Below are 26,252 nucleotides of genomic sequence, written 5' to 3'. Positions count from 1 at the left end.
CACCATTATCAGCTTCACTGCATTCACAAACACACGCACACACAGAGCGATAATTGTACTTACGGTTGGTGAAAGTGAAGTTGATGATATTCTCCCACAAACCACAGTCCAATTCTGAAGTGTCTCTCAGCCAGATGTGTTCAAAGTTGCCCTTTAGATTAATTGATCGATTAGCAGGCCAGCGGGAGTGGGACAGGAGATTGGTTGCTGCTCACTCCGGTCCATCTCTTGATTGAATTTCCATTGTGGTGCAAATGTATCACCCGGTACTCTGACTACAGAAGGGAGAGGACACAGGTCACTACACTCGACAGGGTTCCACTTTCTTTGCAGCCTGAGGGGGGCCTCTTTCAGCAGCAGAGAATTGACAGGCTGTGAACAAAAGCTCTCTGAGCTCCCTAAAGAGAGATACGCTGAGTGATTCTGGTACTATGTATGGCAGAGGCCTCTCACACACAGGTGAACACCCTAACATTACATAGACAGTATGGAAATAAGTCAGTATAGAAATAATTTACCTGATCTAACACATAGAAGCTCAGCTTTTTTTTCCCCCAGTGGTTAAAATTTTTTCTTGAGAAAAAAGTACACAAGAAAAAATACTCATGATAGATCTGTCCAGTGAGATGTGTTGAATGAAGGTCACCGGATAGCTGCTGTTAACTTGAGAGGAATGCATAATTCAGAAAGGCCAGAAAAGAGTGTCCTGTGTAGCCTGTAAGCATTCACATCAGGTTACACTGATAGGAGACGACTGACAGCAGACCACTTTGCTTCACAGGGAACCTGTACTTTTCAATAACAGTAGAAGAGGGAAACACTGACACAATTTTCCTAAAATTGACCTCATGTGAATTGTATATATACATTTTTTTTCTTTTTTTTTTCATGTGCTAGGTGCTAATGTAACAGTCAAGCTGAAATGAAATACCACTTGGGAGTATAAAAGCATTAAAATTCATCTGGATCTGGAAATGAAGATGGGACAACAGTTGGTTAGTGTCAAATCTCAGAATCAAATTTACTGACAGTGTTTACTTAGTTTGCTGTGTAATGCAATAAAGGTTTCATAAACAAATACTTGAGAAATAGTTTTGCAGTTTGGGTGAATAGTAATAGCTTTAGTAACAGCTTTTTAAGTGTGAGGTCCCTCTGAGCTTGGTTTATTTTCTAGGCCCTCTTCAGTTATTTGTGATAATTAGAACAATTATTTCATTTCTTATGAGAAGCGACCAGACATTAGACAAGACAGAAAAAAAGTAAAAGAAGAGACAGACAATCACATACACTGATTCAAAATTAAATTGCAGCAATGCTCCCAAACTAATTGAATAGTGTGTGTATTCACTAGACTTTTAGCTGACGTCATTACACAATATTTGATTGGTTTAAACCAGGAGTTTCTGCTAATCCAATGTGTGTAACTAGCTCACTGATCTATTTGTTGTACTCTTTATAGTTGTTTTATATGTAAATACTGTAAGCTTTGTGTGAGTGTTTTTGAATAATTACTGCTTACGGTTGAATAATAATAATATATTTTGTATTTTACAACAAGACATGCTGCCATTTTCCCTTTATGAATGCCTCTGGTTTTCATTGTCCTTACATGAAGGACCACCTTGTTTGTTAGTGTTTATTAATGTACTCCTTGAAATTAGCAATGTAGACATCATATCTCTGTTTAAACATAATGTAATTAGCATGCTGTAGGGTGGATTAAGGGTGATTGAATTTCAGCCTTGTTTAAAATGTGCTTGTTACTTATCCATTTGATGAGTAAGAAGGTTATATCAAGAAGGTGTGGCATACACTTTTCTGTAAATCCCCCAAAATGTTTTTACTTTTGTAACATTTGGGTGATTAGGGCAGCACATCTTTTCATTGACTTAGGCTAGTGTAAGCATATTTATTGGACAATTTAATCATTATTAAAAATTAAGACTCCATGTTCATGTCTGCTAAACTTTACTACTGATGGTTTAAAAATCCATCCACAACTCATACATTATAAAAGTGTCTTTCCTAACTTTCACAACAAACCCCTCCCTCCCTTAATCATCTCCCTCCAAATTTCATTGAACACCTTTAATTCAGGTACAAAAAAAAAAGCATTAAAAAAATGCTTAAAGTCCAAAATTCTCTCACTGGTGCCATTCTATTCCGCACTGGATTAATCAGGATTAGTTGGAGTTGGGTCAAGAGTCAAGGCTAAACTTTTGTTGTTAGTGTTTAGCTTGGTTGGTGTATTAGGTTAAACTTTTTTTTTTCAAATAATAACATTGCTACTGATTTTGTTGTAGTAGTACACCATGTGCATGCTCTTATAAAAAGGTTGTTCAACATATTAGCTGTGACAACTTTATGACCTTATGATGAAAACATTTTCCTCACCTCATGCATTGAGGTTCCTGTTTGATGCGTTGCTCCTCCCACCTACGTGATGTCACACTTACGAGGGCATGCAATATTGAATTTGTGTCAATAAGGCTCAACAAAAGTGTTTAATTTGAACTCATCCGGTCCATTGGACTTTATGTTCACCCACGGCTGACACCGTGCGCCGTCTGTCTCGGTTTACCGTGTCTTTGTTTACTCCCACAGAAGGGACTGTGGTAGGACTGAAAGTGTTGGAGGTGTAACTGCATAGTTGTTTTTCCCCCGGCATGAGCTCCTCAGTGAGACGCACAGTCGGCCTTCCTGCTGCCTGTTCAACCACATAAATATCATGTTATGCAAATATCTGTGGACATGTGATACCTAAGTGACTGAGTATGGAAGGTAAAAAAAGATTAACAAGGCTATAGTTCATCCTGGCTCACTGTAACGCTGTCATTTCTTACTGGGGCGCTCTACTAGAGCAGAGCCATCGTTAATGCTATTAGTAACACCTGCGTTTTCTGGGGAAGAATATATGTGCTACACTTTCTCTGGCTGAAGGAAGAAACTATTCTGAAATTTTACAAATGCAAAGTTCACTTCTCCCTTCATGTCCAGTAATTACCAAACAAACTAATATGCATCATAATGATTCAGGCGTCATATATCACCCACACGTTTGTAGACGAACATGACGAGACAATTTCTAAATCGGTTTGTTTGGGTCTGCACAACATCTGTAGTTTAACATTGTGGCCACAAGATGGCGGTGTGCTTCCACGATTTATTCTAACCCTCTACTCCAAGAAGTCGTGTTATATTTTATTTCCTCTAAAACGAACTAAGCGTTCCTGTTGCATTACGCTTTAATCCAGCAGACGCCCTTTAGATGTGGTTGATCTAACTTACAGGACCCAGTAGAGCCTAATTCAATTTTATATAGTAGGACTCTGGGTGTTTGCCAAGGCATCTGTTTCATTGTATAAGCCTCTCAATCAGTTGCATTACCACGTGTGGCTTGTTCAAAAACTACATCTACTATACATTGAAGGCGGGTGATGTAAAAGTGATGCAACTGTGGTGCAAAGTTCAGTTTCTATATAAATAACTTCAAAGCTACTGGAAGAAAAAAAATCAACATGCAGACCAAGAAGTCGAAGTCAACTAGATGATCTGTTTATTATTGTTAAAGCCTAGAATTAAACCGCAAAACCGTGACATCCTTGTAGATTCCCTTTCAAACGAATCTTCATGGACAACCATACGATTCGATTGTTTTAAAGTAATTGCAGCCTTTAAGACCCCACAAATTCCTGTTTAATATGTTTTAAAGTCACAATCAAGCCCACAGTCTTTGGCAATAGTCGGCGCACATGATGATACAGTGCGATGTGCATTGGAGCCTACAGTGGGCAGGCAGCAGCGCTCTGCGGCTGATTCCGGTTTGTAAATCCATGATTGGACAGACTAAGTCACGTTGTCCGTGAAGCTGTCAGTCCGATTCTGCACCATTGTTCCCTGAGCAGCCGGGAGGAGTGCTTGTTGAAACACCGTTATATGCGGCGATTGTGCCGGTTAGTCCAACGCTACTCGGGAGACCCGGTACCGGTTTTTAATGATCTCACAGCGGAGGAAAGGGAAACTGGCTTAGCGAAAAACTGTGAAGTCCATTGAGAGAGGGGCGTCATTGACTGGCTGGATACAGATGATAGTAACGAAATGAATGGTGAGTATGGGCAAATCGTAAGTGATAGGCCTTTATTTGAACACATACAGTGTGTATGTCCCCCCATTAGATATTGGGGAAAGTCCATAATATTTGTGTCTCACGTGTTTTCTCGGCTGCATAGAGGAATTGGACATTTTCTATGTTTGCCGGCTGTTTTGTGACCTCAATATGTTGGGACCCATCCCTGAATGGTCCATTTGTCAAACTCTTCTGAGCATCACATCTCAGTCTGCCTATTACAACTGAACAGTCATTAAGATTAAGGAATTACACTAATAATTAAAGACCATGTTTTCTTTGTTCCAGCCAAACTATTGGCCGTTTCAGTTCACTGCACATACAATAGACACAGAGCTCAGAGGGATCCTACATGTTAGAGCTCCGGTGCCTTTGTGTGTCATTTTTGAGGTCGCACATGTTTGTCGTATAGGCTACTATACCAGGAGCCAGCTGACTGGTGTATGGCCAAAGAGAGTCTGGTTCCCTGCAGAGCTTCCTGCAGAACAGGCAGAGAGCCTGTTCCTCTCCTGCCTCCCTGGGGATACCCCCCCACCCCCAGCTATAATAGTGGCTCACAAAGAGATTTGGATAGAGCTCTGTCAATCATCTATACATCAATGCTGAAATTTCCCTGATAAAACCTGTGCACTGCAACGCTTACATTACAAAATACTGGCTTTGTGCTCATCTTGTTATGGCACCTTGTGTTAGCTGGTACAACAAACATGATTTAAAGTCACGTTTTACATAACCTCTTAGAACTCTAGAAATGAGACAGTTACTATTGCAAACTAAATATTTCTATTTCTCTTCTCTATTCTCCACAGAACAGAGGCGGGTCACTGCAGTGTAATATTATTTGCTAAAGGTAAGACCACATCTATTTCTTGCAGTCTGAAATATCATACTGCCAGCCTTCACAACACATTAACATATTGAATTCATGCCTGCAAGAGAGACGGCGTTCAAAGCTTGCGCAACTGTTGCTACGCTGCCACAAAAAACCCTCTTGATAACAAGATATGATGTGATGTTGATGCAGACAACAGTGTTTAGTCAATACAGACAGCTGTGCTATTCTCACTGGATTATACCAGAGAGATGCCTGTGATATCAAAATGATGAAAAGACGGCTTGTCCTTTCTAGAGTATATGTTGTATTATATGCTTGATATTTATTTTTGATTACAGGCTTTGACACGTTTCCAAGGCAGACTGATAGATGAGGTTTTCTTTTTACTGTTGCCTATCAAGCCATGCAGTTGTAATATGTTTATGTTAATGTAATCAAAAGATGCAGATATGTAAACTGTCTGATTTTTTTGTTAATTTTTTTTTAGATATATAATGTTTGAATATGGCAGCATCATTATTCTTCCATGGCTCGCTTATTGTTCCTTCGCCAACCTCAACAGACCATTCTTGTGCGAAAACATGCACTCATACATGCAGTCACACAACCATTCCATCTTTGTGATTGAGATTTGAAAGGGGGGGATGTGTGTGAGTGACACAGTCTTATGACTGTATTTCCCTCCTCAATCCATCTGTCTCCTTAATCTATCTTCACCCAGTCCTCAGAGGAGCAGAATATAATTAGTACATGTGGCACTGAGTTTAAGGACATTGCAACATTAAGTAGATGTATTTACTTGTTAAAGGCTGCATCATTAAGATGGCTTATTTGAATATGTGATTCAGTCATGCTGCTGTTACATACTGTAACACAGATGGCTAAAGCTTGATACAGTGAATTAAGGATCCATTAAAGATTCACAGGAAAGGTGTTATGGCTGAACAGCACTAAGGAGAGTCTCTCTGCAGGAGGCTGGTGTGGGTGACTTGTCTGCACACAAAGGTTCACATGCACAGCTAAATCATTTTGTTTCCTTCTATGTGGGAACAACAAGAATCCGTGGATTCAAGCTGCACCTGGAGGTTCAGGCAGATGTACTGAGTGAGGTTAAAGGTCACATTGTAAATTGACGTGGGGAAGGCTCGGTGGATTGTGTTTTAGATTAAGCAAGAAATTAAAACAATCTCCTGGATTTGTTGGTCCAAAACAATAGAATGTTTTGCACCTTGCTTAACATCTTACCACCTCAATGAGTGAGAAGAATCTAACAAACATTATGAACTTTAAAAAATATATTTACCATTCTATATTCTAAAAAGTGCACCATCATACCCAGAAAAAGAACTCCAATGCTCAGAATATTTCTGCCATTCTCCTTCTGTCCCCAAAAGGCTACAACAAAATATTTGATGTATGAAATAATAAGCATAGGAATTAACTATATAAAAAGAAGATCTATAAAGATTTGATATGGTTATTTGTCTTTTTGATCAGTTGAGATGTTCTGTGTGATACAAACAACCCATGATCTTCTAACTGGAGCCCCCAGTAATTCCATTCAGTCCTTTTCTCATTAATTGTTTTTTTTCACCAAATTAAAATAGCAGCATCAACGAAGTATAGGATTGTCGTGTGAACTAATATCAACCTTTTAGATTACTGAGCAGCTTTGTGCATCTCAGCAGGGTTCATGGTTCCAATTTAGATGCTTTTGATGTGACTCTTGTTTTGTCTCTGGCTCCTTCCTGGCTGAGCTCTGGGCTTTCACGGTTCAGGGCTGTGCTCTCTTGAGATGTTGCCATGACACCTATTTGGAATCTTTTGTCTGCTGCCAGCTAATTAAGTGTTAAGGAAAGAAAACATATTTCTCTGCCTTGATGTGTTTTATTTGTCAGTGCACCTCCTCATCAACTTCTTATAGCTAGTACAGACATCAACATCTGAGGTATTTCTGTATTTATTTGTTTTATTTGCAAATATTCTACAGTCAGTAGGTTACAGATTGTACATTTCAGTTTTCATTTCAAATGAATACAATAACAACACAATTAATATCCTTATTCAGTGATACTTGTAATGCTACTGCATTGATACACATGCAGTTTTGGTAAAGATTCAGACTAAGGAAACTAGGAATATTGGATCAAATCATGTAAGATAAGATAGGTTATGTCAATTTGATTCCATTGCACAACAAATCAGAGTTATGCCTTCTGAGCTTGTTATAATTTACAAGATAAACCATATTTTGAAACACCTTCATATAAGGCATTCAAACACCACATTCACAAAATGTTGAACCACTCCTCCAGTGCTTTTCATGTTGGGTTTTTGTTGTGCTACATGTAAATGTAAAAGAATTGTATGTGGTGAACGAGAGCAGTGCTGAGTGGCGGCCTTGAGCTAACCAGTGGGGCAGGCTCACATGCACTAACACGCACTAAAAGCATGTCCACAAAACAAGCAGAAGCTCGGATAACATACACAAAAGGAGAGCGACTTAATTCTCTTCCCAGGTAGACATAGACCACAGTATATATCTTTATATAGCAAATGGTTGTTTGCTGCTTTAGCAATGCTCTGAATCCCGTATGTAGTACCTTTTAAAGGCATTGAATGCACATTTTGTCAATCAGCTTCTTTGAAGTAGTTTTCTGCCAAGGTTAGAATGAATATTTGGTTATCACACTTGGAAGATTTCTGTATTTCTAATTTTCTCTGTTCTTTTCGTTGGTGTGTGGCTTGTGTTTGGCGGGACTGAGTTGGAAAATCATGATGCCCTTCATGCACCCATAAGGATTTGAATCAGAATCTGATAACAGTTAGTGGGTTAGTTTGATCACTGTCCGTCAAAATCTCATCAAATCACCCACACTGTCCTGATAAATATTAATAAATAATATCGAACCATGGCTGTTTTGTAGCTTTACATTTAATTGATGCTTGGCATTGAGTCATGATTGTGTATGTGCATGTGTTGGCACACTTTGGTATCATAGTCTGACGACGGTCATTGGGACCAAAAGCTTCGATAGTACATTTTGCACAATGGAGATATGTGTGCAGATGTTTTCTGTTTTTTTTTTGTTTTGTCTGATTATTTAATCTGTCATAAGCTACTTTATCAACAAAAATGCTATGTGAAGGAAAGCAGTGTTCTCAAAATGTAATTAAAAAGAAAAAAAGCACCATTGCTGTAATTATAGGATCCTAACATTTTTCAACATCATGACAGAATTCTAAATTAGAAGTAAAAACTTATTTATTTTTTTACTGGTACTGTTAGTGTCTTATAATGTATATTTGAATTATTGCTATAAAGGGTAATATATCTAAGTGAAAATGAACTAAATGTAACGTATTTCACACACTTACAATCACAATTAAAATCCTAACCAGCAACACATTGAATAATAAATAATAAATTAGGTGTGTATCCTGGATAACAATTCTTATTGATATTTCTCAGGAAGTATTTTGCGTAAATTCATTTTTTTATAACACTCTAATTCACCATACTGTAATCACATGCAGAGCTGGCCTACTTCATGAATTTTCTCAGATAACAGTGTGAATGTTTTGCATATAAAAAATGATTCAAGATCTCAACATGATACTGGCTATATATAAATGATAAGGCTTGTCTGCAGAATATGAACTCCTCATCCCACAGCTTTCCCAGTCTGAGTGAGAGATGAAAGCAGCCCCGTCTCTATGAAATGCTTTGGCAGCTCTGTTTCTGCCAGCAAAACCGGCTTTTGCGAACTTTCAGGTGGCATGGGAAAATATAGTCATAAATAAAATATAGAGCCGTGAATAATTTAGGCGAGCATTGTGATTGACATGAGGGTGAGAGTACCTGACTATGCCCCCGCTCTGAGTGACTTGAATTGCAGCAAATCAAAACATTAGTCTGAATGTGGAGTTTGTTCGTTCATGCTTGTTTGCTTTGGCGTATTTTTGATCACTGCTTGTAACGACAAACACGGTTGAGATGCTGGATGAAATGTCTTCTCAAAGATTACTCTTGAATTTATGCATGTATCTCATTTTCATTAAAACACTGCTTATGCTGTGAAATAAGAAAGGGCTATGAAGAAATACACATCACGCCAGAAGTCAAACGAGTTCACAAGCCCTCAATAAGTTCTCATTCAAATCATTTACAGGTGTACAGTGGCCATTCATAGTATACTGGCAGTTTATTTATTCCAACTCTTTATGCTTTGATGCAATGTTTAAATAAACCTGGGGCAACTAGATATTTAGTAATATATATAGAGCTACCCTTTGTTTTGGACCCATGTGGTTAATAAGGTGCTGTGCTTTCTCTATTGTTCCATAAGGAGGAAGAACAGATCAATGATTCCCAGCACTCGGCTGTACTGTAGCTGCGGGAGGGAGGCTGTAGCTGGCATCACCAGGCTGCAGCTCCTCCGTGTGCTGAGTGCTGAGCAGTGGGCTGCACTCTCCTCCCTTTCCCTCTCTCTCTCTCTCTCTCTCTCGCTCCTGACCCCCCTCTTCCCTCCTTTCATGTGTGTGGAGCAGATCTGTCTGCAGCCTCAGGCTAGTGCAAGTTAACAAATGTACAGAGAGCATGTGAAGTCTCATTTGCATAAATCTGTAGATGTCGCTGCATTTCTTTAAATGGATTCCTTTGTGTTTAATTGCTCAATGTTTTTTTTATCCTTGTGCATGATGAATTCTTTAAAGGCTGACTGAGAATGAAGATGACTGCATTTTACAATGATTGTTATTTATTAGCATAATTTGTCCATCTGACCTTTATTGCAGTGCAATGGAAAAACAGCCCGAGCAAATATTTATTGTCACTGTCACTGAACAACTGGCAGGTGTTTTTCAGTGCTCTGTACCTAACATGGCCAATGAGTTGAGCCAGTTGCAAATATGCTAAGGGATTCTGCATAGATATAAGGTTTGTAGATGTTATAGGTTAATTGCAACATTTGCACAAGGATGTTTTGAACATGACTGACTGGTTTTCTGCTGCTGCACTCTTTCAGGTTTTTATATACAAGCTATAACCCTTTGATTTCATCCATCCTTTGCATAAATTTAGATTTGGTGCGTGGTTGCAGGGACAGGCTGCAAATTACTGTGTTTATTGTGTCCTGAACATGATGCTAGCACATGCAGATTAAGGCAGATGTCCTCTGACCTTTCACAAAACACTTTCTACTTGTCATGTATGATTTAGGAATCTATTGCACCCTACAAAACAGTGTCAATGAATATATGAGCAGTGTGTTTGTGTTCTCTCTGAGGCAGGGAGCCTCCACTGACATCATCTGTAGCTGTATAATCATCCAGGCCACAGCCTCTCCTCAGGGGAGTCCAGCTGAGACCTAGCCTCTCTCTCTCTTTATATCTATCTAGTTATCTCTCTCACACCCTGTGCATAGCTTTCTCTCTCTCTCTCTTTCAAGGTTGCCTTGTATGGCTGTGTGTGACATCAGTGATGGATGAGTTCGAACACAACCTCAGACTGGCTGCATGGCCCAGGATCTTTTGTGGTTTCAGGCTTTGTCTTTGCACCGTGATCCCATCCGTTGGTTATACTGGAGTGCACCCTCATTCACTCAGACAGGGTCTACTCCTGCGAAGAAAAATGTTTTTCCTCACATTATAAAAAAAATAAGAAAGAATTAATAAAAAAGATATGCCAAGCCATCTGGGCTGAATAAGTGTGTGCTTCATCACTGTGGAAACACTAGTAGTCTGCGATGCGATCAGCCATATTGAATGAAATAGCCATTTGGCAAACGCAGATACACAGCAAGGAAGCAGATTTGCAATTTTTATCAGTCTATATCCACACAAAACCCCACTGCTGTCCCCCCCCCACACATACACAGTTGGCAGTCGTACAAAGAGTCTGATGGTCCTCTTGGAGGAATTGCGTCCCCTAAAAATGATATGGTATATGCAAATAATTAGTGTATACGTATGTAACTGACTAATTAATGCTTTACGGATATTATTCTGCAATATTTAACACCAATGCAGATGAGATGTGTAGCACAGGGAAGGTGAGAGTGTGGAGGGCTGTTCACTTTGACACAGATTTCGACCAACCAGTGTTGCTACTAGTTACATTTAAAGCTGCAACAAGCAATTTTTGACCATCAGGGGATAGGAATTCTCAAAGCAAACTCTGTTAATACAGCTGTTAATACTATTGGCTAGTTGATTTAGTGCAGCTAATGTGTAAGCAAACACTTTGGCATCTTAATTGGCATATAAAGTCATGTTTCTGGTTGCCTCACCAAGTCTCATTCACTGGTCTTTTTGGTCTCCATCAAGTCCTTTAGCTTGCTAAATGCTTGAGTTTCTCCACAAGCAGCTTGTTGGAAGTCAGCTGGCTCAGCCAGAGAAATGTCTCTACTGTGTAAAATCTCATTCGGCTCGACTGGAGCAGTGCTCTTGTGCTTATGTTTTGTGAGCCTAAAAACACAGAAGTCCATTGAAGTCTGAAAACTTTTTGAAGCATGCACCCATTGATCAACTTTCATGGAAATCTGGAGTGTCATCTTGGAATGCACTATTCAGTTTTATTAAATAATATGATCTGAGCATGTTAGCCGGAGATAGCTGTGTACAATGTTATAGGTGTTTGATCATGAGAATGGTGAGACTCAACCATACACTCTGATTCACACTCATGTGAACTATAAGGAGCTTAAGGAGGCTCAAAGCTGCATTCAGTGTCAATAAATATTCAAATTATCTCCTAATGCATGTCTAACCATGGCCATGACGATCCTTCCCAAACATGAATCAAGTTGTGGTAGAAATACACTCTACCAAATGTAGCTCACTGAATACAAAATACTGTAGTAGCACATGACTTTACCACTGTGGTCCCCTCTAGTCCCGGAACCACAGGTTTTACTGCAATAAGGGTAAAGTGGCGCTAATCACACCCGGATATGCCGTCTGTGGTGTAAGCCTCTCTTTTGTCTTGTGCGATCTATTGGAAATTTGTATGACGGAGAGTTGCTGCTCCATGAACATTTCTACCCCACAAAGGTCTGCCTGTGCAATGTCCTTCCATTTAATGATGTTGATGTGGAAGGATCTGTAGTTGGTCCTGATCCTGATGCTCCTTGTACGACTCTCTTTAATATCTAGGTGCCTGCTTGCCAGTATGTAGATGAGCGTTGAGTGTCTGCTTCAACATGAGTCAAACATTGTAACTGCATCGACAATCTGTCAGAGCTGCGTTTGATGATTGTGATAGAAATCCAGCAAATATTTGTGTCCTTTTACATACTAACATCTGTGGATCTATTTCCTATAGGATGTCCATTATTTTTCAGGAGGCAGCTCTGGTAGAAATGTTGTAGTAGTTTTAGTTTGGCAAAAGCCTGCTTGTGTAGCTTATGTGTTTTTCAAAGTGATCTGTGGTACATGTGGGGATGTGGCACGGTCCACAAGAACTTTTCATCCACTTAATGTTTATGGCCAGTGCAGGTATCTTTTATGCCTTTGGAAATGCACCATGGGTGCAATACAGCTCTTTTTATGAATGATGGCAGATGGCATTGATCTGTATGGTGCAGCTTCATAGTGGAGCTGCAATACGCAGCTGATGGCGACCTGATGGAGACCCTTGACCTCGGACTTGAATCTATACAGGGTGAAAAAATTTGCCATCTGTTCTGTATGGTATTTTAATACTGTGAGATAGCTGTGTTAAGTGTTGAGATGGATAATGGCTGTGATGAAGATGATAAGCAGAGTGGGTGCAATGATTCATCATTGGTTCATTCCAGTTTCTTCCATTAAAGGTTCTGATTCATGGCCACTGGTGCTTAACAGTTGCTGAATGTGTTGTCATGAAGCCAGACAGTTACGAGTCAAATGTTTTGGCGAGATCACTGAAGAGTTTATGTAATGATTGCTTTTACAATTTGAATTTCAACTCTACACATGCACACCTTCCAAAGGCCCTGTCTCACTAATGTTGTGCAAAGGATCCTGGAAAAAGCTATTATAGGAATGTTTTTTAAAGAGGCAGGCAGGTCATGTGTCAGAGTATAGTCAAAAGGCAAGCACTTGCTTCTTCTCCCGCTTCCACTTTGTTCATGCTCTGTAAAACAGAAACAAACAAACAGGGTAAATTAACCTATATTGTTCTTTTCAAAAAATGTCTACAGCATTTGCAATGAAAACAACAAGCACTCCTCTATTTGCTTATCTGTGTTAAACAATATGTCTCTGTTCGGCGATATCATTAAAAAACATATTTAAAAATTTGCCTTTCATCTGTTACAGTGGGGAGTTGGGCAGGACTTTTGCATATGACCTCAATAACAGTATGCATACACAAATGATTTATTCTAAACCTTTTCTTTGTTTGATTTTGCTTGCTGTTTTCAATCTTCTTCATTGAAATAAGAAAGCCTCTTGAAAGTCAGAGCAGATATAGGTCACCATTACTGGCGCAATGGTGTAACAAATGCCATCTCTCCAGCTTATGTTTTGCATTTTTAGGTAATAGGGCAGTTTATATGTGTGATGCTCATGGATGAATAATTAAAGAAATGCAGATGGGGTCGTCTAATAACACCTTACATCAAAGTGATTAGAAGAACAAATAGGCTAAAAAAAACTTGGATGAATATATTGTATTATATGTATTATTATAGTACATTCTCCTCATTGTTCATTCACAGTGAAATGTTAATCTGTGTTGTAACATAATTTTGACTTTTGAAGAGAAAATGACAGTTGAGTTGTTTATGCTCCTAAAATGTAGCAAAACACAGAAGATATGAAAAGCACTTAAATCAGACATCCAGATTGGAGTTCTGTAATGTGTCCTTCACTGTGTGGATGTTTTTAGACAATTGTAAGCAGAAGACCCCTGACATAGAATTATTCTATGATTCTTGTAAAGTGTATATTCATGGGTCTATTCATATTCAAAAACAGTCTATTCATGGGTTATTGTTGTTGTGTCACAATTATTAAACCTGCCTGGTTGGAAGTGTTAATGAGCTTTAGTATGGCAGCCAGAGTTAAGCCTAGACATTCTATTTAGAAGCTTAAAAACCTCAAGAAAATCAGGACATATTAATTTGGGTTGTATTTATTTTAATTCATATTCATAATATAATTACGTTCATATCAAACAGTTTAAAAAAACAACGGAAAATCAGGCATTGGCTTATGTATTCACATTTCTATTAAACACATTTAATACTGATGTCCTTCAAGTTAAGATTGAGATAGTAGCTTTGCTTTACACTATTGCCAGGGAGCCTGGACCTAGACCCCACAGGTCCAGCAGGCACAAATCACTGTAAGTCATCATGTTCCTACCTATTAGTATAACTGAGTCATTGCCAATCATTGTGATTGCAGGGTCTTTTAGTGGAGAGAGAGAGAGAGAGAGAGAGAGGGAGAGAGGGAGAGAGAGAGAGAGAGAGAGACCCACACACACACACACATATCAACTGTAACATCACCAAACATGTTTCTGCAATATATACCGTGTTTGTTGTTTTGTAGTTTCTTGTTTGTGTCGGCATACAGAGAAGGAACAAAATAAAGAATTGCCTTTTTTAATTGGAGAGCTAACTTACAGTAATAGACTGAACAGGTGTTCCTTTATCACGTCTATCCCCCTGAAGGTAAATACAGTAGTGTGTTTATCTTGTTGCTGCTGCTGTTGTGTTGTGATGCTTCCTTGGTCTTTGGACCATCTAATTCAGCCATAATAACTGACTGTAATCTTTGAGCGCTCAGCAGAGTCTGTCAGAGTACTATCAGTACACTTCCACTGGCTTCCTGTGTGCTGTCTGCATGTTTAAAAGGAACCATTTCAATGGCCAAAGTCACTCTTAGAAGGGATATAAATCCTTAAATAATGTATTATTCTCAATACTACTCTTTCTACTACTACTGCTAAATACATCTTAGATTACTTGTCAAATTACTTCATGAAATAATGACACTGAAAAAAATAATAATTTGGCTTCTTAATTACTACACAGTATATATTAACTTCATACCAATGTTCTCTTAATATATATATATATATATATATATATATATATATATATATATATATATATATATCATGATATATATCTTTGAAGGCCAAATTAACTTATAGCTGCTTGCTAATGTGTCTTAGACTGTGGCTGGACAATATCATATACAAGAAAGAGACAACAGGGGTGGAAGAGGAGCGCAGTGCTGTAGAGGGGAGGGTCAGTGAGTGCACTGTGAGGATGCAGAGTCAAATGACAGTTGTTTTCTCCAAGTTGCACCAAGGAAACAACACAAGTCCTTTCACATAACATTGTCAATGACCTGTAACAGATATTGTATTAAACCACATACCAAACTCACAATTGATATCATGCTTTTGAGTAGCAATGTCGCTACTATTCTTACTGCATTGTATACTGTGTTTGTCCTCAGAAAAGATCATTCGTTTGTAAGGACTGTAATGCTACGTTGGCTGTGCCTTTAAGCATAAAGCTATTGTAAGAAGAAGTGCAGGACCTTTTATGTTGAAATATGGCCCAATTGAATCCAAGACTGAAATAATGGCTCTTTGACAGCACATGCTGAGGCCCCTCTAACTCCTCTGCAGAACTTTCTGGCATTGGAAGTTTTAGGATCACATTCACTACAGTGCTGACAATTCATTCTTATGTAAACTGCAATATTCTGTCATTCATTTAGATTTTATCCTGGATTTTTTTGTTAAAGCTTTTATTTTGTAGTTTTATGCTCACTTGATGGTCCTATTGTGTTGTTCTTTTGCATCAGATGTTTTTTACTTTTCTTTTCCTCATTCTCTATCCTTTCTCACTCCACGTCTTTCTCATTCTCCCCCTCCCATTTGCCATTTTCCCCTGAATCCCCTCCTCTCTCTATCTCAGTTATACTCCCCCCCAGCTCTTTTGCCACTGCCCTGCATCTCTCATACATCCCCTCGCACCTCTCCTGTTATCCATTTCTCTGACATTCTGTCTATTTCCCTCTTTCTGACCCCCCGTACCTCTGCCTCCTCCTACCCCCTACTCCCTCCCCTCCCCTCCCCACAGCTCATGTTGGTAAAAATATCTGCAGACAGCAGGAGCAGAGGCACGCCTGACTCTCTCTCTCTCTCTCTCTCTCTCTCTCTCTCTCTCTCTCTCTCTCTCTCTCTCTCTCTCTCTCAGACATCCCACCCATGTGATCTCACAGGCTGCCTCTGCTTTGCTCCAGTCTGGCTTCTGCCTTTCAGCCGGCTGCAGCTAATGAGCCTTTGTGTGGCCAGAGAGAGAGAGAGAGAGAGAGAGAGAGAGAGAGAGAGAGAGAGAGAGAGAGATAGGGTGGTGGGGGGGAACCCAGTGACAGGGAGTTAAAGTAAGAAAGACTGTCGTCTTGCAAAAATAAAGCATATGGTACCGACAGTGCAGTCAGAGCTGGAAATTCAAGTCTCTCTCACACTCCTGCACCCTTTTTTCTTATTCCCGTGGAGCTCAGGGGTCGCTGCAAATCAGTGGACTGAAACAAAATGGGAACTTCTTCACTCATCATGTTTCACCTTTTTTGAATAGCCACATTTATGATTGTGTGGCTGAGCTGCTGTGAGAAGAGGTGAAAGGAGTCTCAGTCTGCCAGTGGATACAGGTCAGTTGTTCCTGTTAGGGCCAGCACACACAGAAGAAGTGTAATCTGGTCATCGAAGGACTGATGTGTCATGACTTGCACCAGATGCCATAGGCTTGTTAGCATCACTTGTGATGAGTGTTTTGAGCCTTGAGTTGTCACATTGGTTTTATTGTGACTGTGGGAAAATTGTGAATGACGAGGGGGAAAATAATTGTATTCAGAGTGCAAGTGTGCTACAGTGCCGAGAGCGCTGTTGATTAAGGACAGGAGTTGGTTTCCACAGTTGATGTGTGTGCACAGACAGGCAAACACAGGGAGGGGCTTTCCAAGCTGGCTTTTGCTGCATTATTTTCTCTGTGATTTTCTCCCTTGTATCTTAGTGTATGTGGCCCAGCCATGATTGGTGGTAAGGCAACAGAGAAGACAAAGAAAGAGCTGTTAGATAGGAGAAACAGTCTCTGGTTTTTATTTAGCCTTCATAAAAAAAGGGGTTCAACCAGATTACCCACAGCTCTCTGTTTTATGATGTCATGCCATCCATTCATGTAGTCATAACAGCATGCAAATTAATTAGTAATGTGTTAATCTGAGAAAGTAACTTTATAAATATGAAGACATAATTTGTTTGTTAACTAGCATTGGTGTTTTAGTATGAAGAACCCTTATACACACTATGCAACACTGGAAACACTGTCATATGGGAACGCAGTAGTTGTGAGGGTACATAAGAATCTCCATGGAAACCACTTTTGGTATCAAAGCCTAGTGCAGCATCATCTGAGGGCTAAGCATAGAAATAGGTTTCCAACAATGGCATTTAATTGGAACCCTCGCTAGGAAATGGACTAAAATTATTAGTGGAAATTTCCACTCCTGTTTGCCAACAAATGACGTGGATTGTGAAATACATGAATTTATATACTGTTTCGATGTGAGATGTTGAATCTTTCAAGACCAATTTAATATATTTCAGTATTAGTTAATTAGTTAATGTCATTATGTCTTGTCATAATTGCTCAGAAGAGAAAGTAGATTGGTTGTTTCCTGTCAGTCACTTCAGTTATTGGCTTTAGAGAATCAAAAAGACGGTTAACTCCAGCTCAGGATGCAGCCTCTTATAGATTTTGCTTCCAAATTAATATTGGAACGATTTCCTTTCAGAAAGAACTGATTTTTTTCTGAAAAGGAAATCTTTTCAGTGAGGGTACTCTGACTGGCTCCTCTCTCCTCCACTTTCTCCCAGATGGAGGATGCCTCACATTCCTTAGTTGAAGGTAGAATTGTTTACTCTGGAGGTCCTCCAAATGCTGGCGGTGCCATGTCACTGCGCTGAACAAGCACAGCCTCCTGGGAACAATGACCCTCTTGCTGGCAGCGCTAGTCCTCTCTGGGTTGCACCTCTTTCTCTCAGGCAGCATTTGCATCTGTAATGACTCGATAGCAGAGCCCAGATGAAACACGGTGGCTGTCTGTGAATGGAACTCCCCCACAAGCTGCTCTGGCAGATAGACAGAGTGGGACAGGGTGAAGATGCATGCTGCCTTTACTGATTCCAGTTTCCAAGAGAGAAAGCAGTGAGGGGAAAGCTGCCAGTCATAGCAATCCTTGCTGTGCTACAGCAGCACTGTTGTGTTAGTGGGTTTATTAAAATGTGAGATAACGTTCCAGCTGCTGCTAATAAAAAAATAAACATAGGGCTCTTCAACTAAATACATTAAAGGACTGCAATTTCAGCAATGTCTCATATTATGAGGGATTAAATGCCTCCTGGAATATTACAGTCATTACGCATTGACAAATAAATATATTTGTTGGGAAAAAGCAGTTATCAAAATAATATATTTTTTGACAGTTACAATGCAGTAGTTCCATTTGAGATTAGTTTTAGTGTAGTTGACTGATGAGCTTGGTCTAATTGCATCATCAGTCAGAGGGAGTTAATGGCCCCTCTCAATTGACATTGAAGTAGTTTGTAACACTTCTGTTTCAACAGCCTCTGTATGAAGTGCTGCCACAAACATTTAGCTGCACCTACACAGCTATAAAAAATAGATCGTTTTATTCATTTATTTTTCAGAGACTGTGCATAACAGAGCTGTCCCTGATTTAACAGTAGAGATACTGTTACAGATAGTATTATCATGACACTATTTAATGATAGCACTGAGAGCTCTGTAGCCGGGATAATATCTTTTGGTCCATTTCTGCTATTATTATTTTGTAATTCTTGACTTTGTTGATGATTATAAAGAAAATGAGAGCCAATCACAGTATGTTTTTTTTTTTTTGTTTTCCTGCTCTGCGGTGATTATAGATGCATTCGCCTGAGGCCTTTTTTTTTTCCAGTAGGAAGCATCTGACCTAACAGAAGCTCATTACAGATGTACAGGATGTCACTCATTATCCTGTCAACAACAGCTTCACCAATTCCTCCTCTAGCACTGCATGATGTAAGATAAAAGTACACATCACTGTGTGTTGTGCAGATTGTTGCCACAGTTTAATAGCTACACAATGCATATCAGCAAGTGTATGCACCTGTATAAATGCACATAAACGTCACACTAATACTACGGATGCATGATGGAATTTGTTGCATTGGCTTTTAGAAAAAGCTGCAGATGTTTATTTTCCCCTGTACAATGCAGTGTAATACGTTATAAGTCTGTGGACATTTATTTTATTTTATAGTATCAGCAATTAAATATACATAGTCACTTAATTTTCCATTTAATACTATACATCAAACATATATATTGTACATAGTTTTACCGTGACCGGTAGCAGTGCAAGACAAGCCGGTCCAATATCTTTTTTTCTCCAGCCTCTCAGTCAAAGACAGTGGAGTGAACTTCCTGTAAGGCAGATGTAGTATGTAATTAGCAGCTTTCTCCTTGCATCTCAGCTCCTTTGTGCCAATGGTGATCATTCGCCTAGGGAACGCCTGGGAGCTGGGATAGTGGCAGGAGAGCTTTTGTGTGTGTGTGTGTGTGTGTGTGTGTGTGTGTGTGTGTAGGGAGGAGGAAGGGGGAGTCAGGGTCTCATTGCTAATTGAGTGTGTTGAGGATTATGAAGGCCCTTAACTGGATATTAAATAATGTGTGGCCCCTCTGCTGTCTTTCGGTTTCAGGTGCAGATGCGGCGGGCCATGAGTGGAATACTGAAGAGGAAATTTGAGGAGGTGGAAGCCTCCTCCTCCCCGTGCTCTTCCTTGCGGGAGTCTGATGATGAGGTCTCCTGCAGTGAGAGCGGGGATAGCAGTGACAGTGTCAACCCCTCTGCCTCAGGCCCTTTTACCCGTGAGTGACTGTGTTTTTTAAATTCATACATTGAGCTCAGTGTGGCTATTGAGAGTAAGGTTAATGTTGTCATTTCATCTCAAGGGGAAAACATGCTAAAGCACTGAAAGGGTTTTTTAATCAAGAAAGGAATAACACTCAGAAACAACCTGATTTTGTAGCTCACAATTAATCCAGGATGCAGGTCAGACAAAACAAATCTGCATGTCTGCAGATAAGGGAGTGTAATATGAATTTACTGTCATAGCTGAGTAGAGCAGAGGATAGGAGGCAGAGTGATGCTAAGAGTCCAGTGCTGTAATAAAGGGGAAGGATGCACAGACAGCCTCCCTCATTAGCGAACAGCATCAGCTGCTGATGCAGTCTCAAGCTGTGTGTGTGCAACACTGATGGTAATGTACATATAAATGCACCGCTCTCTAAGAACACTATTATTTTCATTATGGATAGATCTGCTGATTATTTTCTTTTAATTAGTTAATTGTTCGGCCTATAAAATGTTGTGGAGAAAAATGCCTCTCACTATTTCCTGAGGCCTAAAGTGACAACTTCAAATGTTAAACAATTAAAACAGAGAAGAGCAGCAATTATTACTTCACATCAAATAGGTTGAGACCACCAATTGCACTTTGAAAAATTACTCAGAAAAAATGTATCTTCAACTATTTTGGTAATTAATAAATCGTCCGTTGATTGACTAACTGTTTTAGCTGCAGCAACAATTATATTACAATACAATATTAACAACAGCTAAACATCTGCAGATCGGCAATGCTTGTTTTGGTTTACTAAGATAAATTCACAGCTAAGATTATGGGAGGCTCGCCAGTTCCAAAAGAGGTTTGCTACTGAGAGAGTATACAGTTATTTCTGGCTTGAATTGACTTTGTATTAAAAAATACAGTACTACTGTAATCGAAGATAAATCAACCACAAATAGACATCCTCTCCTCTGCAGGTTCAAAAGGATACTGAAGACATCACTAATAAGTAACGCAGTCTACATGTAAATCTTAATGTCTAAGAGGCATGTGAGTGTAATAGATAATACAGTTGTAGTTTATTCATTCTTTTGGGGGGATTTTGAAAGCATCCAGCTTAATAATGCAATTATTAAAGAACAAAAGAAAAGAGTCCTGTTTGGACAGCATGCGTGTGTATGTGCACAAATACTTACATTTCACCAAATAAAAATGTTTTTTCCAAGCAAACAAAAAGTGTTTCTTTTTTTTGACTTTTTTTTTAAAGCTTTAATTAAAAGCAAAGTAGACACAACATTCTCAATTTTTATGATGCCCTATTTATTTTTAATTTTTGTATTCTGTGTAAATGACATGGGTGACAGGGGCCCTGTAGTGAGCCATAAGTAGGGTGCTGCAACCCTAGAGGCTGAGCTTGGCCTCTGTGTCAGCTGCAGCTGCTGGTAGCTGGGGAGAAGGTCAGCTGGCAGCAAAAAGGGAGCTGTGCACTGGGAAGACTTCACTCCTGTGAAGTGACATGTGCAAGTACAGTGATTGACTGTCATTGCAGAAAGATGAAAGGATTGACTCCTAAGTGGTTTTACATCCCCATGCTGTTGTGTTAGAGAGAGGAGGAAAAACATCTGTGTTGTTGTGTTTTTAAAGAGAGTAAAAAAACATTATAATACCTTTATAATACCTGTGAGTTCTTGATTTTTTTCCCCCATCGGTTAATGTAGACGTCGGGGAAAAAAGCTAATTATAAAGACCTTAACATTTGCTAAGTGTTTTTACACCTAAAACATGCTAATAGCTGTTTACATTTTTCTTTGTAGATAGTAAAACTCGGCTCTGCTCAGTCTGACAGCTCTACATCTGTAATGAAATGCATTGTCCCCCTTCAGTGTGTGTGTGTGTGTGTGTGTGTGTGTGTGTGGGGGGGGGGGTGTTGGAACCAGATGGTTTCTATTTGTCCTGTCTGTCTGATATGGGGCGAACGCTGGGAACACTGCCTCTGTGAACCAGCACTCCTCATCTCTGGGCCAGGCAGGGGATTATTTATGCTCCATCATTGCCCCCCCCTCCCTCTCTGCCTCTCCCTCTTGTAGAGCTCTCCTTAAAAAGACACACTGAGGACTCGCATGCCAAGCGGAAGCTTGTGGATCTGATAAAATCCTTCCCTACAAAGCTGCGCTAAGATACATAGAGGCTCGCTGTAATGGCAAGAAAGAATACCTAATTTTTAAGGACAACACTCTGTCTGTTCTGCTGCAGCATGAAAGGATAATAAAAAGATGCATTGGTTTGCAGCGTAGAGCTTTAATTCTTTCCAAATTGGATTAATGAATTGTCAGAAACAGTTCACAACCAAGATGAAAAGTACTGGCATTGTGCCACTTTTTTAACATTAACCGACTTCCTTTGCAGCTGACTCCATATTGAAGAGAGAGAAGCGCCTGCGGACGAGGAGGGTGCATTTTGAGAATGTGACCGTGTACTACTTCAGCCGGCGGCAGGGCTTCACCAGTGTGCCCAGCCAGGGCGGCAGCACACTGGGCATGTCCAACAGGCATAGCTGGATCAGGCAGTACTCCCTAGGGGAATTTGCTGTGGAGCAGGAGAGGATCCACAGAGACATGCTCAGAGATCACCTGAAGGAGGAGAAACTCAATTCAATCAAACTCAAGGTAAATGCTTGGTAATCTTTATAAGAGCAATATTGACAAAGATTTCTGTATAAAGGATTTTATAAGCACAGGAGATATCATTATCAAATATGTGAGTGAATTTGAAAGGAATCTGGGTCACTTTGTTTTTGTTCTCTCACTTTTATAAAATTGACTTGGATCTGATTCCTCTTGATTTCAGCTGACTAAGAATGGCACGGTGGAGTCTGAAGAGGCCAACACGCTCACGGCAGAGGACATCTCTGACGACGACATTGATCTGGACAACACAGAGGTAGACGAGTACTTCTTCCTGCAGCCACTTACCACTAAAAAGCGCAGAGCACTGCTGCGCTCTTCTGGGGTAAAGAAGATTGATGTGGAAGAGAAACATGAACTGCGGGCTATCCGGATGTCCAGAGAGGACTGCGGCTGTGATTGCAGAGTCTTCTGTGACCCAGAGACATGTGCCTGCAGCATCGCAGGGATCAAGTGCCAGGTAAATCCCATGACATGCACGTCTTCAGCTTTATCCTTGCCCTTCTATACATTGACTGATATAGTATATTAAATAAAGCACATTAATTATTTGATACAACCATGTCATTATCAAATTACACAGGTTGCCTGTTTAAAATAAAATGAATAGCACAGTAAATGTTGTGTTTACCTTAGGTGGACCGCATGTCATTTCCATGTGGCTGCACAAAAGAGGGCTGCACCAATTCAGCTGGGAGAGTGGAGTTCAATCCCATCCGTGTTCGGACCCATTTCTTGCACACCATAATGAAGCTGGAACTGGAGAAGAGCCGCGAGCAGCAGCAGGCGTCTCCCACCAACGGTTACCACAGCGAAACTAACGACCTGGGTGGCGGAAACTCTCTCGTTCAGTCCCAGCACAGGTTGGAGTACTCTCTGTCAGATGCCGTTCCACAGACGGCCAGCATGCACCTGCAGGCCGCGGAGGAGATGGAGGAGACACTGGACGACGAAGACGAGGAGGAGGATGAAGAAGACGAGGAGGAGGAGGAGGAAGAAGAGGAGAACGAAGACGACGATGAGGACGAGGAGGATAGTAGCAGTGTTTGCAGTGTCATGTCTGACTCCAGCACCCAAAGCTTAGCCAACAGCGACTCTGAGGATGATGATGATGAAGATGAGGAGAAGTCAAAGAACTTTCAGGGTGACATGACGACCCCGTCAGTGACTCATACTGACGTTGTCCCCTTGTCCTCTGTGCTGTGTTACAGCAATGGCTCTGTGGCTCATGATAACCACATGAACGGAAACACTTATTTAATGAACTCCTCTTCAGCTGAGTACTATCAGCTGGGGAGCTCCAGTGCCGTCTCAAACGGTCAAACCAGCCGACCCACTGAACCCTTCGGGGAAGCCTTAGCATTCCAAGATCCAGTCACCACGACCAACGCAGCCCAAGGAACATTCAACATGCCTGCCGAACAGTACACAGACTACTCTAATCAGACTGAGGAACAATACACAGCTAATCACCATTTCACGCTGACCAACGGCGCTCCTGCCGCCCCCTTGACCTGCTACACATCTGATCAGGAGAAGAAGGTGCTGTCCAAAGCAGCTTTTGCAGAGCAGCCGGACACCCAGAACCAGACACAGTTTAAAAACTACTTGAACAATAGCACACAGGGTTCCTACAGCACCTCATGTATGACAGCTGAACAGCCACAGCAAGAGTCCGGTGTCAATGGCCATTCTGACCTGAGCTTACTAGGAAACAACACTAACAACCTCCCTTTACCAGACCATTGCCCTGAGGTCACAGCCATTTAGTGGGCCTCCCCTTTTGAAGTGTTCTTTCATTCATTACGTCTTCACTTGAGCCTGACCAAGTGATGTTTTAAGGGAGCATAATCATGGCCTTTTTTTTTTTTTGCATTATCCGACCATAGCAATTTACAGCACCGGAGTACATTTTCATCTGTATCTATAAAGCCATAGGGTAATGATGGAAATGTTTTATTTATTTGTTCTTGAGGGTTCCTCCACTACAGAGTGTGCTGAACTGCAAGATGGAACAGATAAAACAAATCTTTTTTTCAACATCAGTTATGTCATGCTGTGCAATGTATCTTGCAATTTCAGATGTAAAGTTCTAGTTTTAAGCAGATATTGTACTGTAGATGGAGATTTTCTATGTCTACTGTATGTGTCAAATGTGCAAAAAGGTTTATTGTCAGTTTATTTATTGTTTCTGAATTATGTGTATACTTACATATTGTAAATGTTTTGATAACAATATGCATGCTGTTTCGGGAATCTCAGTGACATTTAGGAAAAAAAGAATTGCCATTGTTTTATATAAAATGTGTTGTGTACATAATGTACATTTCTCTTCTTGTTTTTGTCACTATTATATGCTTTTCTATGGTTTTGAAAAGCATGAAAAAGCCTGAATTCTTATTTGTATGTATGGAATACAATATCAAAAGCATAAAATGTCAAGAAATCAATTCACATCATTTTGGACTTATGTGTGGGGTCCAGTGGCATGCAGTCAGTTTTAACTGATGAATACTTGAACTGTGGAAAAATATTGCCCCTCACTTGTTTTATGTCTCCACTGTTCACTCTTAGAATACTATAATTTGCAGGTGCCACTACAAATAACGATGAATTCTTTGAAGCATTGAATTGATACAGGGATATTAATAAAGTAGCACTTTGACATATCTCCAAAAGTATGAGAAGCTTTTAGAGAAGATCCTCAATAAAGTGGAATGAGATTTCTTTTAATTGACTGTCATGGCCCTTGTTATTGGCCCTACTTAAAGCACCATTAGTTTAATAGAAAATACGCCACAGCTTTGGTAGTTGTATACGGGGGAAGCAAATTTTCAAGGTTGACAATCAAAGCTCATTATCAAACATGATTCATATCAGTAATTAACAGCTACACAAAATGACTCCTGATTTCCATGAGCCATTGATTAGGACTTAACAGCCAGATATGAGAAAAGTGTTTACCAAAAATTTGTGAAAAACCTTTTAAGAGATCTTTATATAGTCACTGACAAAAAGGAAATTGGGCTGGCCGCTCAACTATTGGGGGTCTGCAATAAATTAGCAAATAGAACTACTGTACTATGTTGCTGAAGTTCTTTACCTTGAGCTCTCTGTTCCTGCATGAATACAGATATTTGTCCCTCTTCCAAGCTTGCAAATATCTGCCCATGTTTTATAATCAGAAGGGTCAGTACCAGAGTTGTTCTGGTTCTGTGTGGCTGTCGAGTAGCTGGGACCTCTCATGCTACTCGTGGTACAAAAGTGTACAGACTGCTTTCAGGCAATCAGTGGCATCAACATAGCCTATGGAACAGATCAATTGTGCCAAAGCATACAGTGTGAGAAGGCTAGCTACAATGACCCTGCATCCAGTTAAGAATCCTGTGTTGGCTTTTTGTTTTCCAGTATTTATTATGAATGATATATTGAAATGTGTATTTATTGTGGTTTACTATAAAGTCTGTATTGAGTAAAATGCTTCACTATCTTAAAATTGTCTTTTGTTTCATGCTGGTTGTGAGTTGTAAAGCTTCATGTGCCTGATTTATTTATTTCTATTTCTTATTCTGTAAAATGCAAATGTTTGCACAAAATGGTACCATTTTTTTTCAATGTGTTTGGTTTTCCAACTGTCGATGGAGCAAAACTAATTTTCTGTTGTTTCATTTTTAACATGGTTTT

At 39.9% G+C, this 26,252-nt stretch overlaps 1 protein-coding gene across 2 annotated transcripts; it reads left to right on the top strand.

Moving 5' to 3' along the window:
• The first annotated feature begins 3,891 nt into the window (after nt 1-3,891).
• csrnp3 (cysteine-serine-rich nuclear protein 3) lies at nt 3,892-26,242 on the top strand. 2 transcript variants are annotated; one of them, XM_068704173.1, is made up of 6 exons: nt 3,892-4,105; nt 4,936-4,976; nt 19,735-19,903; nt 22,291-22,550; nt 22,732-23,028; nt 23,205-26,242. In XM_068704173.1, exons 3-6 carry the CDS (start codon nt 19,741-19,743, stop codon nt 24,336-24,338), a joined length of 1,854 nt encoding a protein of 617 aa, XP_068560274.1. In that variant the 5' UTR covers nt 3,892-4,105; nt 4,936-4,976; nt 19,735-19,740; the 3' UTR covers nt 24,339-26,242. The 2 variants fall into 2 exon arrangements, with proteins under 2 accessions (XP_068560274.1, XP_068560283.1); XM_068704182.1 differs by lacking the exons at nt 3,892-4,105; nt 4,936-4,976 and adding an exon at nt 16,276-16,622.
• Nucleotides 26,243-26,252: the final 10 nt, after the last annotated feature.

This window comes from Cebidichthys violaceus, unplaced genomic scaffold (assembly GCF_023349555.1).
Source record: "Cebidichthys violaceus isolate CVI_PGR_0920_01 unplaced genomic scaffold, fCebVio1.0.p SCAF_11, whole genome shotgun sequence".
NCBI classification, from domain to species: Eukaryota; Metazoa; Chordata; class Actinopteri; order Perciformes; family Stichaeidae; genus Cebidichthys; species Cebidichthys violaceus.
This window is presented reverse-complemented; position numbering and strand designations above follow the sequence as displayed.